The sequence below is a fragment of the Anticarsia gemmatalis genome, chromosome 13, assembly GCF_050436995.1.
Source record: "Anticarsia gemmatalis isolate Benzon Research Colony breed Stoneville strain chromosome 13, ilAntGemm2 primary, whole genome shotgun sequence".
NCBI lineage: Eukaryota > Metazoa > Arthropoda > Insecta > Lepidoptera > Erebidae > Anticarsia > Anticarsia gemmatalis.
Genome location: NC_134757.1, coordinates 5041761 through 5058394, shown reverse-complemented (window position 1 = coordinate 5058394; position 16634 = coordinate 5041761). Strand labels below are relative to the sequence as shown.

Here is a 16634-nt window from a genome sequence, read left to right as displayed (position 1 = left end):
ATCATGATTATATTCCGTGGAAATCTGATATGCCCAACAATGTGTGTTCAATTATGATAAAAAATACGACCTTGAATGTGAGTAGGCCACGTTCTGTGCCAATAGTTATGCATCTGGGGCAGTCAAGAGCTTTGAGAAGCGAGCTTTAGAGGAGAGGAGGGCGCAGGCGCGCTGTGCTCCATCAGTTATCGATCGGTTACTTGAAATTGCCTCGAATGCGCGCGCGGAAGTAAATGTGCTCTCCCTGAGCTGAGAGGGCTTGCAGTTGTACGGCGCAACATTTCGGCGCAGAGCCACGCGCAAGGCCAAACAAAGGGGCGAGGAGAGGGGTGTCCTCGGAGGGCACGAGCTCGGCCCGGGACCCTCTCATTACGTAACATTAAACGCACAGGACGGCGCACAAACAATGTGATTTTATTTTTCTTCGATTTTTCTACTGTTTTTTGATTATACAATTTTTAGGATTAGTATCGTGATATATTATGTTTAGTGTCGCGCGAATATATTGTTTTGCTGTAATTTTAGATGTTAGCGTAGAGTAATTTTCGTATCGATAAAACTGCAGTGATATTTTACGTGAAATAAAGTTAAAAAAAAACTATTGCGCAATAGTGTACATGTTTCTGGACGATAAAAAATTTGGTGAACTGGATGTGTGAAATTTACGGACAGATGTGTGAAACTTAATGAAACACAAAATTAATCGGACGGCTTAGAAATATTTAGCTTAGGTGTAATTGTTAGATTAAATATTTACGATTTAGGTACCTAATATTATAAATATATTAATGAGGAAATAATAACATAAATATATAGTATTGAAATTGATATTACAATACGAAATATATTTTATCCTCGAACAATGAATTAAAATTTATCAAATATCATCGAACGCATTATAATCCGGCAAAATGACAATGGGTGAGTGTTTTATGTCCAGTTATTGTTTTTATACTAAAACATATCCTATCTAAGTTAGAAATAGGAGCAATATCTCCATATATCTCAGTGAGAGTAGCTGCTTTACGTGCGACTCTACCTGTCTCCGCTTGTATTGATTGCGACGTTGACCTGAGTACCTACTTATTACAAAGCTGACAAAGTTGAGTACCTTACCTTTCCAAATAGGCTTAGTTCAGTATTTTAATATCGTCAAATCTATAAGCATAAGAGTCAAAAGGTGGTAATACTATTAAAGTAAACAAAGAAAGTCCTGGCAGTTTAGCCGAGAAGGGCTGGTTCTTAGAAGTCTACCCTTGCGGCGATTACACACCTATTCGATGCATATACCTTTATGTAGTCTATATTTAGGTATTCCCGCCCGCAGTTATTCAGCCCCTACACCTGCTTGACAGAGCACCTGCGCTTTATTCAGCTCTAGAACTAGTGACATTATATTTACAAAACCGTCCCTTATACGGCGCTTATTACAATATACGTATTAAAGTAGTAGCCTATTGACGAAAGTACGTAGGATTGCTGAGATTAGTCCATGGACCAAGATTTACAATAAAGTGTCTTGAATGTAGTTCACAACGGCACACGTTACAATAAGTATCTCGACGTAGACACAACATGCTTAGATGGCGGTTGCGTCACCGGATGAACGCCGCGACTCTATCGCAACGTCCTACGATTCGCTCTAAGAACTGACATTAATTTCGCTACAGGTGCATGGAGATTACAGTTTAGCTATGCTGATTATGTAATAAGTACTGTTAAAAAGTTTTAGGTGCTGTTTTCAGGGATTAACATAGTGATCCATTAGGTCCTGTCGGTCGGCTGCAGAGTATAAGCCGTTTTGCGAAATAAGAGAGGGATTATGCCTTCAGCCCATACAGTGTCATAATATTTTTTACTTATTTACGTATTTTGGTTACAGGTGTATTATTAAAATGCTAAAAATCCACCAAAACCCAAATTAGTTTGTACTTCAAAGTAAATTAAGGATTTCGTTTCGAAATCTTTTTATAAAAAAAAACAGTATATAGCAATTTAAGTAGGCATATGTCGTTTTTACTCTAAACATGATTCATAATTCAACAGATTTTATATAGTTACCTACATAGCAGGTGGGACTCAACAGTATTATAAGTAGCATGAAGTAGTCCACACCAAAATCATGAACAATATTTTGTGTAAACATGGCTGGCCCCTAATAATGAGCTAATTTAGTATATTTGATAATGAGTGACGCAAGATTACGCTGTCATCCTCAGCTGAATGTGGCTGAAGTCAGTTGGTAGAGGCGCGCGCGCAGGGCGAACGTACGCGCCGCCGTAGAGCCGTGCGCGCACCTTCCGTACCGGTGTACTCCTACATCTCGCGTATTCGATGTCTTTACAACTGCGCCCGACACCGTCTACCGTGACGCGAAATACAATCGAACTCATACGTGCGTGACGCTAATTCCCGCGATTTTTTTCTCAACAATACACATTGAAGGCACGGACAGATTCCCTAAATTCTTAAAATCTCTAACAACTGTGGCTTGCTGAATCAAACAATGGAGAAAAGTGATGCGTTTGCCATCTTCGATATCAACATTGGCGATAAGGGTAAGAAGGATGCAAGCTCGGAAAAAGAAAGAAAGTCAGATGATACCAAGAAATTAACGCCCTTTCCAAATGTTTTAAAATTTCGTAAGTTAATAAATAAGTTATCCTGAACTTTATCTCAGTTCATTTTAAGAATAACCGCATTTTGCTATATTAAATACTAATTTATTTTTCAAGGATTGATTCCTTTAAATAACTTACAGTACATGAAAACAAAAAAAATAAGAAAAAAACATTAGTTATTACATACCCGCCTCTTCTTACGCTTTTGTTTATAGAAACCGTAATAAAAACATCGCGTAGCACAATTGACAATGAAATCATTTCTACCACTGACAATAACAATACATAGAACTAGGATTTTTCAATTTTTAATAAGAGTATATACTCAACACTGTCTAATAAGAAAATAATAATTGATCTAATGAGCGCTACCTATGTATTGTCTTCACAATGTACCTACACATAAGATCGTGGGAGGCACCTAGATCATAAAAGCTATAAACTATCATCAGCCATCTCTCACAATAACATGACAAAAAATATGTGCACATTCACATAGATTATTACACTATTAAATATTATTAAGTAACAAGTTGGTAGCTAAAAACTTCTCTATAGCTCTCCTACGGAATTTTAAGGTTCTCTTCGATTCATCTCAATACGTTTATTGAGTTTGGGTGGTCATAGCTCATTGTCTGCATAATTAGGAGGTCGTGCCGTGACGTAGCTCATAACAGATCAACATCAAATAGTGTGTAGGTATTCATTGTAGCTCAGTGAGAAGCACGTTTGTCACTTCCGCTAGTCGTCCTCAATATCAGGTGCGCACGCGCCGCTGTCCCTGGACAACGAGCGCCGAGGGAACCAGTCGTGTTCCACTCCGGTGCGCGCGTTGCGATGCCCTGCTTCCTATAAGCTAAACAGCCTCATACCTTAATCGCTAGTACTCAAAGAGAATAATAAACTGCTCACCTCTGTAAACTAATTAATGTTAACGCTTGCCTTCCGTCATATCATTATGTCAACATAAATAGTATTGTGTGCAAACATTTTTTCATTATTTATAGTTTCATGGCTGAAATGTCTTTTATGCCTCAAGAAGATAGTAATAAAATCAAAACAATGCGTGTACAGCCAAATGCACAACTTGCCCATCGTAGAAAATACTACTCTATATTATTTTACTTTATGTGTGCAATATGCCCATAAATAAACAGAAGCCAAGACATTCATTTTTCATTACCTAAAAAAATTGCTGTAACAGTAAATCACTTAAGCCATTTGTAAAACTTCTGACGGAATTGTAATGGATAGCTACTGAATTATGGCTCGATTAACGCAACAAAGTACACCGAGCTGGCGTTTGTACTAATTTAAACTTTTCTTTGACAGAACGTGATCGTGGTGAGCGTGACTACATCGGCTTCGCGACCCTGCCTGAACAAGTGCATCGCAAATCAGTAAAACGAGGGTTTGATTTCACACTGATGGTTGTTGGAGAATCAGGCCTTGGAAAATCAACACTTATTAACAGTTTATTCTTAGGAGACCTTTACAAGAACAGAAAAATACCTGACGTCCAAGGTAACCAAGATCCTTCTCGTGGTCAAGTAAAAAGTTTGATAAGGTGCTAACCTTTAACGATTTAATTACAGACAGAATAGAAAAAACTACAACTGTTGAAAAGAAGACCATGGAAATAGAAGAACGCGGTGTTAAATTACGGTTGACTATAGTAGACACGCCCGGGTTTGGAGATGCCATTAATTGCGAAGACTCGTGGAGGGTTTGCTCTGCATACATCGATGAACAATTCAGACAATATTTCACCGACGAAAGTGGATTAAATCGCCGTCACATGCAAGACAATCGAGTGCACTGCTGCCTCTATTTCGTTCCGCCTTGGGCCCATAGGTAACACATTTTATATTACAATACCGACTATCTCATTTCACTCTTAACTTTCTCTTTTGTTCTCGTGTTATTTTAGGAGTCATTGTGTTGTCAAATAGATACTTAGGAAATTATCGAAGACGAACAACGTATCATGTGTAATGAGGCGTATAATTTGGAATTGAACAATTTGCTGTGAAGCTTTTACTTACTCTACGTAACTGCGTAGAGCTAGGCTTTGTGACAAACACACACTAACCGTCCCAATTCTCCCATTAGACGGTGTCTTGAACAGTATAGCTATCTCCCATGTGTTAGTGTACGTGTTCGGAGGAGTGTGTTATTTTTATTAGGTCAATTATGGTCAGGGCCGCAGTGATAGAGCACCGCGGCGGAAGCACACGTGTTGTGAGCGTAACAAATAGAACAAAGATCAAAAACAAAAGATAAATCCCACGAATTTAGTTAAATGCACGTTTGCGATGTGTTATTTTGATAGGGCAGGTGACCTACCAATGTATAGTTATTTTCTGTACTTCTTTATGAAACGATTATGCTAAAATCTTATTCTTGCATATTGCGCACTGGGATACTTTTGAACGTTAATTAAGTAATTTGTAAAGAAAACTTACAAATGGTTATCAAAACTTGTCCGATAGCCGAAAATGTTATCACAGTTGCCATCGCTACATTTATCAGCTCCTATAGATAGGTCTGGAAACAATAACATAAATGCATTTATATTAACTTCAGGTAAAGCCCCGGCACACTATAAATAGTAAAAATCAATAAACTTAGTTAATGTTTCAGTAGCGTGATTGACTTTCGTTTATTGAACTCTAACCTTAGTAGAATGCTCCTAAATACCTTTAAATAACATTATTATGATTCATATTATGTCGGCTCTACACGCCATAGCCATACAGAAACGAATTGGAGTCAAATAAGTAAAAGGTTTTAAGATAAAAAGTCACGCCAACCGTAATTAAAAAACAACCACTGATCGTTTAGCACTTTACAGCGTCAATAACTACATATTATAATGTGATAGTTAGCAATAAACTGATCAATATCAGTTCGACGAGACGACTATTAAAACTGTTATGATGTCTGACGACCATTTCCCCTTCATGTTGTTTCTCATCCTATCACGGTTCATAATAATAGTCATTGAGCGATCATTGATTTATCGGAGCTTTCTATTACAATTTATTTGTTACTTAAAGTAACCGTTTTGTTAAGGTAATCAATATTTATATAGCGCTTTGTTATTATAAGGCTACGGTCTTCGATAGATACCGACACATAATTATTGGTCGGATAAGTTTTGATAGCTAATAAGAGACTTGTCTAAAAAAATATGATAGGGAAATGGACAATGGACGTACCATAGTCAATTATGCTTGAAACTGATTTAATTTCTCTGGACATGTCATATTTTTGTTTTAGCTCTATGAAGAATTCTCAAGATATTTCCGCAAATATCGATTAACAGGTTACTTTTTGTTAATTAAAAGGCTCTCGTTAAATCTTTGGGCATGGAACTCACAAAAACTATTTAGGCTCTTAATAAAATTATAATGGTCTTGATTTTCAAATTATTACAGCTTACGGCATGTAGACTTGGAGATGATGAAACGACTGCACCGCAAAGTAAATATTGTTGTGGTGATAGCGAAAGCCGACACACTCACTGCCGCGGAGGTGAAGCGGCTCAAGATGCGCATACTTAACGATCTGGAGGAACATCAAATACAAGTACGTTATATGATTTACCCCCGGTTTCTGAGGTACATTTAGCGGTAGTTTATCTATTCTAAAGCGTTTTTTATATGAGTTTTGACGCTGTTGAATAGATAAACTACCGCTATATGTACCTCAGAAACCGGGGGTTAATTACTTACTCACCTACTTATATAAAAATGAAAATAAAATTGATATTATTAAATTTATTGCTATCTACATAGAGCTTTCACTTCTTTTTTACTAGGTTTATCAGTTCCCCGAATGTGACAGTGATGAAGACGAAGAGTTTAAACAGCAAGACCGCGAGTTAAAAGCAGCGGCCCCCTTCGCTGTAGTGGCTTCGGATGTCGTGTTAGAAGTGGGCGGGAAACGGGTGCGTGGGCGCCAGTATCCCTGGGGAATCGTCGATGGTGAGTTAGTTGGACCATTTTGTAGGCTACCTTGATGAATATTAAGAGGAAAAGTAGCTGCAACCAAAACGTGTAGAGATACAAAGTTAGTCAATGTTGTTTTTTAATAGTCTACGGGATTTTAGATTCATGGTATATCGTGGTACTAACCTGACATGTTAATTTCAAATGAGATCTAATCCTTGCAGTGTCACAGTGATTGTCGCGAGCGCTTTCTTCAGAGTATAAATTATGTCCACGATTCTAAAAAACCCAGCATGTGCTCTCAATTACTTTTTAGCCCAAAACACATCTACCTACTAAAATTTTATTAAGCCTGTAATCGGCACGAACGCCTCGTAACGTTTTTAAGTCATTCAGAAATAGCCGGAGTTTAAACTACTCTAATGACATCACATAGCATTGTTTACCAATTGTATTCAACGGGACAACACAACGACAAACACAGTAAATTGCTTCCACATCCGACGGTAGTCCGATTATTAGATTGTTTGATAAGGCGGATTCATGTAATTGTGAACCGTTCTAGTCCAGCACTAGATTTACATTATATCCTATGACATAATGACATCCTTTTCAGTTGAAAACCTATACATAACTATACATAAGCGTATCGGTAAAACTACAAACATACCTACCTAATTTTTGGTTATTTATCGATGAAATAGGTTGGACTTTCTTCGTGTACTTATATTATGCTGGTTTTGTCTAAACAGTTGAAAACCCGCGACACTCGGACTTCACAAAATTACGGACGATGCTAATTTCAACACACATGCAAGACCTGAAAGACGTGACGCAAGACGTTCACTACGAGAACTTCCGGGCGCAGTGCATCTCGCAGATATCTCAACATGCCATGCGGGAACGAGGGTAATCTTACGTTATCGTTTTTATTTTTACATACAACTTAATGCCGGCTCCACACGTTAACCCCAGAATAGGCCCTAACGCTATTCGTCAAACGTATGGATCTACAAAATAGCCAACGTGTGTTAGCCTCACCAAGTCTACAGTTCAACATTGGTTGGGACCAATATGTGGAGCCGGCCAAAGATTAGTCCACCAACTAAATGTAACTAACCAAATTGATGTTAAGAACTTGCTTCTAATCTTTGCTTTCCTATTTAGAGATTTAAAAGATCTTAAAGTTCTATGGTGTTTCTATTCACTTACGGCCAGTTACAATATTCTGTCAAAGATTACTGGTAGGTATTTCAAGTAAGCTATCTTGATTACCCATCTCGACAAAATGAACTATCGTTAACTGATTTCGATTGGAATTACTATCCGTGAATGGGTTACAAAAACCTAAGTAACGGTAAAATGATAGATAATGTTTGTCTTTAGTTAATAAACTGAGAACAGATAGATAAGATAAGGCATTGAAAATGACCGTTAGGAAATATGAAATTAATCTTTGTGTTATTTTATTATTCTATCGTAAGATAAAACAAGAAGCTTTAACTAGTTTTAATTCTGTGTTTTTATACAATGTAACCGCGGAAAATATAGAGATGACCTATTCACATTAGTTATATTAATAGTGTTCTTGTTGACCTCGCTAACAAAGCTAAATTGCTCGCGCTAAATAAAAGGGGTTCACTGAGTCGGATTCTGAACTCGCAACCTCTTAATCGGTAAATTCTATCTAGTCACTGTGTTATATGTGTTTATTCATGGTTAAATTTGTCTCGAAAATAGAAACAATATCTTGGTACCTAGACTACCAAGGTGTTATTTTGTCATCAAAATTAATACTTACTCTATAAATAGAACATTTTTTCCAGTTGTTTAAAAAGCTAAATGGATTATCTCAGTGTCATGACACTGACTGGTCGTTAACTACTTACTTTTGGACGAAAAGAAAATAGTAAAATTCTGAGACCCTGCGACGTTTTCACATTAACGACCCACTTGGGTCACAGTCAGTCACAGACCTAGAGCATTTTGCCGTTTTTCTACCCGGAATTGTCTCAACTTTTGAAACAATAACCACTATAAATCACATACGTAGCGAATTCTACTGGTAATGTGATTTGTCATTTCATACGTTAAAATGTGAAACTCGTTTATATTAAAAGCTAATGACCAAAACCTGTATGACTTGATCGGTAATATATTTTTGAATTTTAAATAATTATACAAACATGTTTATTTATTATACTGAGTAGAGTATTGTCCTCGACTAATGCCAAACAGTCGAGGACAATAGGTATTACTCTTAGAAAAAAGTTTAATGGATGGCTATTGGGATTCTACGGTTTAACTATGCTCTACTTATGTAAATAACTGGATTTATCATATCCACAGTTTTCCATTTTTACGAGTATGTAATATTTTAGGTCGGGGGAAAAGTCTTTTCGCATTTAGTATGTATGAACTTGTAATTGAAATGTATATTGATGTGACCTTTCTAAACCCGTTACGAATAGCTAAAAATATGTATATTGAAGGGCTATTTAAATATTGTTAAATCTCCGGCGTGACATTTGTTTAATTAATAAATGAATATGTTAATGATGTTTTATTTGATTGTTTACAGAAAATTGAAGAGGGACTCGATGGGCAACAACAACGAAGTAGTGATCACTGACACGGATCGCTTATTGTTGCAAAAAGACGAAGAGGTAATTTATATAATTTTATAAACTTTTAATTAATACTTATTAATCTAAGTACTTAGTCAAAAATACGCAGTTACAAAATATTTAGTAGCAGTGTGTATGTTGTGCGTCTTACGCACGCACGCGCTGTTTGTTTCTGTTACGCTTAGCTGTATACAAATATACCTCATGTTTTTAAACAGTATAGAGCCGAAGGTATGTCTACTAAAGGCAAGTGCAGAACGTCACGTCATTTTGGTAATTATAATTAGATGTCGAAGTTATCTTCTTAGATACCCCGTACCAACTATCCATTATTTTGTCCCTTCTTATAGGTAAAACATCCTTCTTTTAATTATGTACCCTAAGTGTGTAGCGCGATTCTACAAGTTATCTCTACTTGACTCTACTAGCCGCTGAAAATCACGTTCAAATTATTATGATGTTTAAAATTTTATCAAATTGAAATACAAGCGCGCTACACACTTAAGAAGTAATTCAAAATTTAGATAATCATACACAAATTATTTATTTCATTACAGATCCGACGCATGCAAGACATGTTAACACAAATGCAAGAAAAACTCAAAGCTTCCGATAAAAAACATGACAGTATTATAGATGTATAGAAAATAGACTGCAAAGTAGGTACTAGCGTAGCTTTAAAATTACCTACTCACATAAATTAATTAACAGTGATCGCTGCAGGTACCGAGTGCTAATTTGCCTGACTTTGACGTGGCGGGAGGAAATAAGTAGATACAGTGGTAACATTAACGTTTTTCCAGGAAATCGGAAATTATTTGATAACGGCGTGATGACAAATAACTCGTGAAATCATTTGTGATTTGAGTTTGGTAGGCATAGTCCAATAGATCCTTAGATAATATAATAGTGCTGATTGTCTCGGGATCTATTAGATGAGACAATCAGCATTGTATTTTTTTAGTTGATGTATCATTGTTCTGAAACAGTCCTATGTATCCAAAACAATAAATAACCTTTCGCCATTTCAGGTAAATTAGCACTGAGTATCCGATCATTGATAAATAAATGATGAAAACCTCTTTAGAAAATTGGGATGAATTTAGATTTTTTATACAATAGTTAACAAAGGTGGACTAATTTTACAGTAAATAATTACAAAGAATGCAATATAAAGATTTATTTAATAGATAATTAGGAGTGTTACTTTGTTTATGCATGACCACTACGTTTGTGGATGTTGATTGTGGACTAGATTAGTCCTCATTATATTTAGGTATGCAGAGATTAGTAGTTCCTCACACCAAAGTTCACCAAACACGACGCGGCACGATGAGGAAGGAACTGTTACGTTCCGTGATTGGTGTGTCGTCAGTGCCGTGTGCTATGTCTATATTGATGTGCACAAAATTGGAACGCGCGCGATAGGCGCGACTTCCGCGCCGCTGCCATTTTTGGTGGAAGAAAACCACCAACTTGGTGTACCTACTTATGCCTGCCAGCATTATATCATCAACATCGAATCACTACCGAGCATAGATCTAATAATATTCATCAGTATTTTGGATCAATTTTTTTTATATAATGAATGTAAGTCTTTTTGTTTTTTCTACAGCCTATTGAATATGTAGGTTTTGTCAAAAATTTGCAATAATGTTCATTAGATAAATTGATAAGGTTGATTTATAAAAATATAATAATTAATATTTTTATGTTACCTATGTATAGATAGTTGTTACACCATTTTATGAGATTTGTATGGATTTGTAAGGTTAACTTTCGGTCTATTATAAATAATGTAACCATCTGTTAGAATCGGTTAGAATATATTAAATCTAAAAATTATCATCTAAAAATTGCATCATAGTAAGACGTTAAGAAGGCACTTAGATCCGATCCCTACACAAACCCTGTAATGTTCTATTCAAGCTGACACATTAAAATTTATTTGTTAGTACCTAATGGATACCTACTTAACTAAGTAGTTGTGTATCTCATTCTTAATTGCTGACTCTGCTGTCTCGTAACTACTAAAGCACTACAATTTGTTTTATATACGTAATATCTATTGCTCTTATAAACGTAAAATAACATTACATATGTAACTAAATGTTAAATTTCCACAAGGAACAAACTCAACTTGAGTATCATCATGCAACTAATAGTTATAACATGTTATACCTACTAAGTCAGCATCTAAGTAAGTACATAAAATGCGTCAAAGACATCGGTGTTAATCACGGGAAGCCGTTAAGGTTGCACTTGCGTCCTTTAACTCCGATCTTGCTTCTCCTCTCCTGAAAACTTCAGTGGCTCTTCTTTATATTTTTATAAATGCTTAATATTCCATAAAAAGGTCTGTTTGAATATAGTATGAAATATTCGTAAAGTAAATCATCAACCTGTCTATAATATTTTTTTAATGCACAGTACTACGAAATGAATAATAATATTGGTCCTGTGAATTTCAGTGTGGATGCAAGAATGAAAAATACACCACTGTGTACTTAATGTGATCGGTCCATTATAAAATGTTATATTATGCTGTAATAAAATACACAGGTATCCTTGTATCTAAATACAAGGTACCAAAATCATACCGTAAATCATCCATAACCATAACAAGCACTTAACAAGAAGTAGTTTAATTACTACAATCATTATTTTCTGAAACTTATAACACAATAACTACTTAATATAATTTTAACAACCAGCGAACATTATGTGACACTACCTACCTAGGTATACCAAAGCGTTAAATATAATATGAATTTTGTATTGATATTATTGACTTAAAATAGTAAATTGATACTTTACCTAAATAATCAGTGTTTTATTTTTATTCGAGGAAAGGTATGATACCTAACCTATCAATTTTAACAACACTAGATACCAGTGGCGGTCTAAGATCGTCAGAGGTCCGGGCGGAAGACATTATTCGCAAGAGGTCGCCAGCCAAAAGCTTCACTTAAAGTAATTTAGCAAAAAAAATATGTATACTTCTATCTACCCTTTCCGCTCCCTGATAAGTCTGCCATTGCTGTGACTAGTCACATACAAAACCTTTTCATCATTCTACTTTATACAACGAACGCAGGTAAGTACCCACCTAGATGAAGATTGTGGTGATTCATGTACAAACAATATTGGAATTGACTGCCATTTGTCGTGTGATCAGTGCGATCGTCTTTTAGCAGTTTTTATAATCCATTACTGTCCCACTGCAGGGCAAGGGTCTCCTCTCAAACGAGGAGGAGGGGTTAGGCCTTGAGCCCTCCACGCTGGCCAAGTGTAGGTTGGGGATTTTGCATCCTCTCAATAAATGTATTAAACAAATTTTAGGCATGCAAGCTTCACGATGTTTTCTTTCATCGTTAGAGCAAGTGATAATAATTTCTAATACACACATAACTTCGAAAAGTAAATAGCCGCGTACTGACTGACCGAGCAGCCTCGCGAGGCAATATCTAGGTCTCTTTTCTTTCAGATGGAAATGAGCGGGACCGAGATATTCATATTGGTGTGTTCTCTCGGATTCGAACCTGCGACCACTTGCGTGGGAGGTGCCAAATTAGCTATCGGGTGATAAAATATGTAGGTAAGTATCCATTGTTCGTTTTAAAATGTACAGTGTAAGTACCTATTAAGGTTCCAAAGGTTCCAGTTTCCTCTATAGATGTCCGAGCGATAAATGTAAAGTGTACAAAATGTTTCTCTAATAGAGCACAACATAAATTACATAACATAAGGGGGTCGAGGCGAGGAATAAGACACCTACGCCTAAATGTCAACTTTACTGATTTTAGCTATATTAAAAATAAATCAATCCTGCTGGTGATATCTTTATATATATATTTCTTCTGTAAGTGTGTATGTCACTGAACTTCTCTTAAACGACTGGACCGATTTAGATGATTTTTTTTGTGCGTGTTCAAGGGGATCTGAGAATGGTTTAGATTGACAATTTTGTCCGCCGGACAATGTTTTTTTAATTAATTTTTAATTTATAAGACAGAAAAACGTATGTCGGTTCCGGTAGTATACATATAAACAGACAGACTCTAAACAATGAAATGTAGCTTAGCTTAGTTCATAACGGACATCATTGATTAAGAAATCCCTGACACCAAGTTTGCAGATAGAGCGCCGATGGAGTATTATTAAAATTTATATTGTAACATGTTATCTGATTTTTTTTACTAAAAATGAAATTACTGCGCAATTTATATTTCAACTGTATAAAAGGGTCTGTATTCAAGTTCGCCGAGTCACCATACAAAAAAACTGCCGACTGTCACATCCCAAGGCCCGAGTGTCAAAAACTCAAACTAATCTCAAAGCTGTCAAACGTCAAAAAACCGAAATAAAATTGCAAATTGCAGTTTTGGTTAAAGTTACAGCGGACAGTAAATTAATCAATAATATAGTATAGCTCTTCCGTATCTTAGCTAGGCAATAAAGTAGAGTATGCTATAATATTTTTATAAATAAAATCAAAATGGGTGACAGAGACCTATCAATGGGTCCCCGTGAAGGTGTAACCTATCCGATAAAAGTTCAGTATTGTGGAAATTGTTCTATGCCAATAGAATATTGTGAATACTATCCAGAATACGATAAATGTAAGCAATGGCTTGAAAAGAACCTACCAACAGAATTTGAGAAAGTAAAAATTGGTGAGTAGAAAGAAAGTTAGGTTAGTAGAATTAGTTTTTCAGCTGATTCAACTCATACACCAAAATGGAAATATTATTTTCCTGCTAGTATCGGTGTTTATGTAACATAATACATAGGTAATTATTCTTTTATTTACAAATGTGTCATTTATTTTAGATGAAGAAGAGAATGCTGGTGGTGAAGAAGAAAAGAAGCGGCAAAAGCGCGGCGGTAAGGGTATGCTGAAGTCTAAGAAGAAGGAAGATGTACCCAAACTAGTGCAAGTTTCTCGAGCCCCTCGTGGCAAGAAGAAATCTGTTACTGTAGTATCTGGACTTAGCACTTTTGGTTAGTATCTTTAATGTTTTGCTGGAATGCACAATTGAATGACCATAAAATTGTTGACATGAAATTATAGTGGCTTTTTAACACTTTGTCTCGTTTTACAGATATTGACCTGAAGGTTGCAGCCAAATTCTTTGGGACAAAGTTCGCTTGTGGGTCTTCTGTCACTGGTGATGATGAAATTGTTATTCAAGGAGATGTAAAAGATGATCTGTTTGACATTATTCCTGAAAAATGGCCTGAGGTATCACAATTTAATTTATTATTCTTTATTCAATGATAACAAATCATTAGAAACATAGTAAGAGGCATAACGTAATCATTTTTTTTTTTATTTAAAGGTTGTCATTTTAAAATCAGATTCATAGATTAGCAGACCTGATAATAAAAAAATTATAAACTCAATTTTATTTTTTATTATTAAATAAAATTTGTGGTTAGTGTTAGGGTAAGGAGTTCAAAATACAATATAAGTTATGACTTCACATTTTTTGAAGAACCATTTACAAACTTTAATTATTTGCTTTCTTTTTCAGATTGATGAGGACAGTATCGAAGACTTGGGTGATCAAAAAAGATAGTCACAATATTAGTGAAATCATATAAATTAGTAATGCTTTATTTCTATACATACTACTAATTGGTCAATTATTTCTACACTAGCATTTTGTATACTAAAGCAACAAACATCTTATGAAAACGCCTTTATTTGTCTTAATATTCTAATAATAATGATAATATGATATTAACTGAAATAGAAAATGAATTGTATTAACTTAGTGACTGGAAATAAAGCATTGCCAAATCTTTCATATTTATTATATGGGCTTCTTATTATGAATAAACATGTGCAAAACGAAATATAGTGTGGTTATTGTGTACACGATTGATCTTTCTGACGCCCCATCGGACCGCGGCTTAACAATTGATTCATATTGGAACTTAATATCTATATCAATATATCTGAGTGAAGCTTTACAGAAACTTGATATTTAGATTTGCCTTCTTTATTGCGATTGAAAAGTAACTTTGATTTGATTCAGTAGTACAATATAAATAATAAGTGTACTTGATTAAAACCTTGCAATTATTTTAATAATATGGTAGGATTAATAAATAAACACAAGTAACATTTTATTTCTAAGTCGATGTGGCCAGAGCTAAATATTAAAGTAGGTCAGAAATTGTACACGAAACAAAATGTATGTTACTGCTAAATAAAATCACGATAAATTAGAATAAGACGCCCGTGGCAGGTGCAGGCGAACCCATAATTTTAGCTTTTGACATGCTTGGTAGTACGTTTGTTGCTGGCGTTCAGTCCCCTGGCCTTTCCTTTATTAACAAGAGACACTTATAGTAATACCATGTTTGACTTCATTTAGTTAAATAGCTGTAAATTAAGAAATATATAGGTACGTAGTTAATAGACAATACCCACTTAATATTTTATAAAGGTGGAAGTACGATAGGTTATTATTAATAAATTGAATACCATAGTAAGATAAATAAATTTTGTACCTGAGGATGAGTTCAGATTTTAAATTTAATTTATGATACTACTTTTAAAGTAATTTAATAACAATAAAATACAATATTGTATTTTTTTACAGAATTTAATCAAATATCTACCTAATTCTACAAAATGCTGATCGTGTAACCAGGGTTTTCGTGATAGTAGCTTTTCTATTAAAACTAGTGGCAACATTGATTCTACTTCGCAAAACAACACAAAATAAAATCACTTTACTCATTTTGCAATCGTTGTGTGTTGTGTTTTGGTTTAACAAAAATGATGATACGCTAAGTGTTATACAAAGTGAAATTATTTGTATTAATGGAAACTTGGAAGTGATTAATAGCTCGCTGTGATCATAATGTAGCGCTCAGTCAAGTTCCGAAATCCATTATCCTCAAATAAGTTATTGATCTTTTATTGTACGAGACTGTAAATAAATATAAACTCTTAAAATGTCTGTGGTCAAAGGAAAACTCGTGAAAATGGAAGTCATCCAAGTGGGTGAATATGAATTCACCAAACAAGATATAATAGGACATGGAGCCTTCGCTATGGTATACAAAGGAAGGAAGAGAAAGGTGTGTATGATCTCAGGTTCCCCTTGCTATTGTTCAAATTCTTAACGTTTACAAGGTATTTGATCGCAATTTCAGCATCGTTCTTGTTGCTAAAATACCACGGGAAGTAATTTAATGCGAAGTAAGCTATTGATTTGTTACGGCCGTGGGTGGTAGAGTTGTCATATTTAAAACTTTCAAGTACGGTTCAGATGGCGCAATTCTAAATACTGTTTGAATCATATCAAATGTCTAAACATTGTAAAGAAACGAATTGAAACATATTTAATAATAGGCATTAATAGTTCCTAAATCAGCTGATAAATAACCTATAAATGTTGTAAACAATATAATCA

At 35.1% G+C, this 16634-nt stretch overlaps 3 protein-coding genes across 10 annotated transcripts in view; all 3 read left to right on the top strand.

Annotated features, from left to right (window-relative positions):
• Positions 1 to 357: 357 nt before the first annotated feature.
• Positions 358 to 12026, top strand: Septin4 (septin 4). Of its 4 annotated transcripts, none has more exons than XM_076121894.1 (8): positions 358 to 921; positions 3954 to 4145; positions 4217 to 4475; positions 6062 to 6212; positions 6445 to 6610; positions 7327 to 7483; positions 9156 to 9240; positions 9759 to 12026. In XM_076121894.1, exons 1-8 carry the CDS (start codon positions 912 to 914, stop codon positions 9843 to 9845), a joined length of 1107 nt encoding a protein of 368 aa, XP_075978009.1. In that variant the 5' UTR covers positions 358 to 911; the 3' UTR covers positions 9846 to 12026. The 4 variants fall into 4 exon arrangements, with proteins under 4 accessions (XP_075978009.1, XP_075978006.1, XP_075978007.1 ...); XM_076121891.1 differs by lacking the exon at positions 358 to 921 and adding an exon at positions 2226 to 2642; XM_076121892.1 differs by lacking the exons at positions 358 to 921; positions 9759 to 12026 and adding exons at positions 2226 to 2642; positions 9420 to 9715.
• A 1487-nt stretch (positions 12027 to 13513) lies between these two features.
• DENR (density-regulated protein) lies at positions 13514 to 15063 on the top strand. The gene is made up of 4 exons (XM_076122082.1): positions 13514 to 13877; positions 14035 to 14205; positions 14307 to 14446; positions 14739 to 15063. The coding sequence occupies exons 1-4, from the start codon at positions 13700 to 13702 to the stop codon at positions 14781 to 14783; spliced, it is 534 nt and encodes a 177-aa protein (XP_075978197.1). The 5' UTR covers positions 13514 to 13699; the 3' UTR covers positions 14784 to 15063.
• An 844-nt stretch (positions 15064 to 15907) lies between these two features.
• Positions 15908 to 16634, top strand: part of Atg1 (serine/threonine-protein kinase unc-51-like protein Atg1) — a 35191-nt gene continuing 34464 nt past the window's right edge. For all 5 annotated transcript variants that reach the window (XM_076122239.1, XM_076122238.1, XM_076122237.1 and 2 more), the window contains exon 1: positions 15908 to 16299. In XM_076122239.1, the coding sequence (XP_075978354.1) occupies positions 16174 to 16299 (126 nt within the window). In that variant the 5' untranslated portion in view covers positions 15908 to 16173. The remainder of the gene's footprint in view (positions 16300 to 16634) is intronic.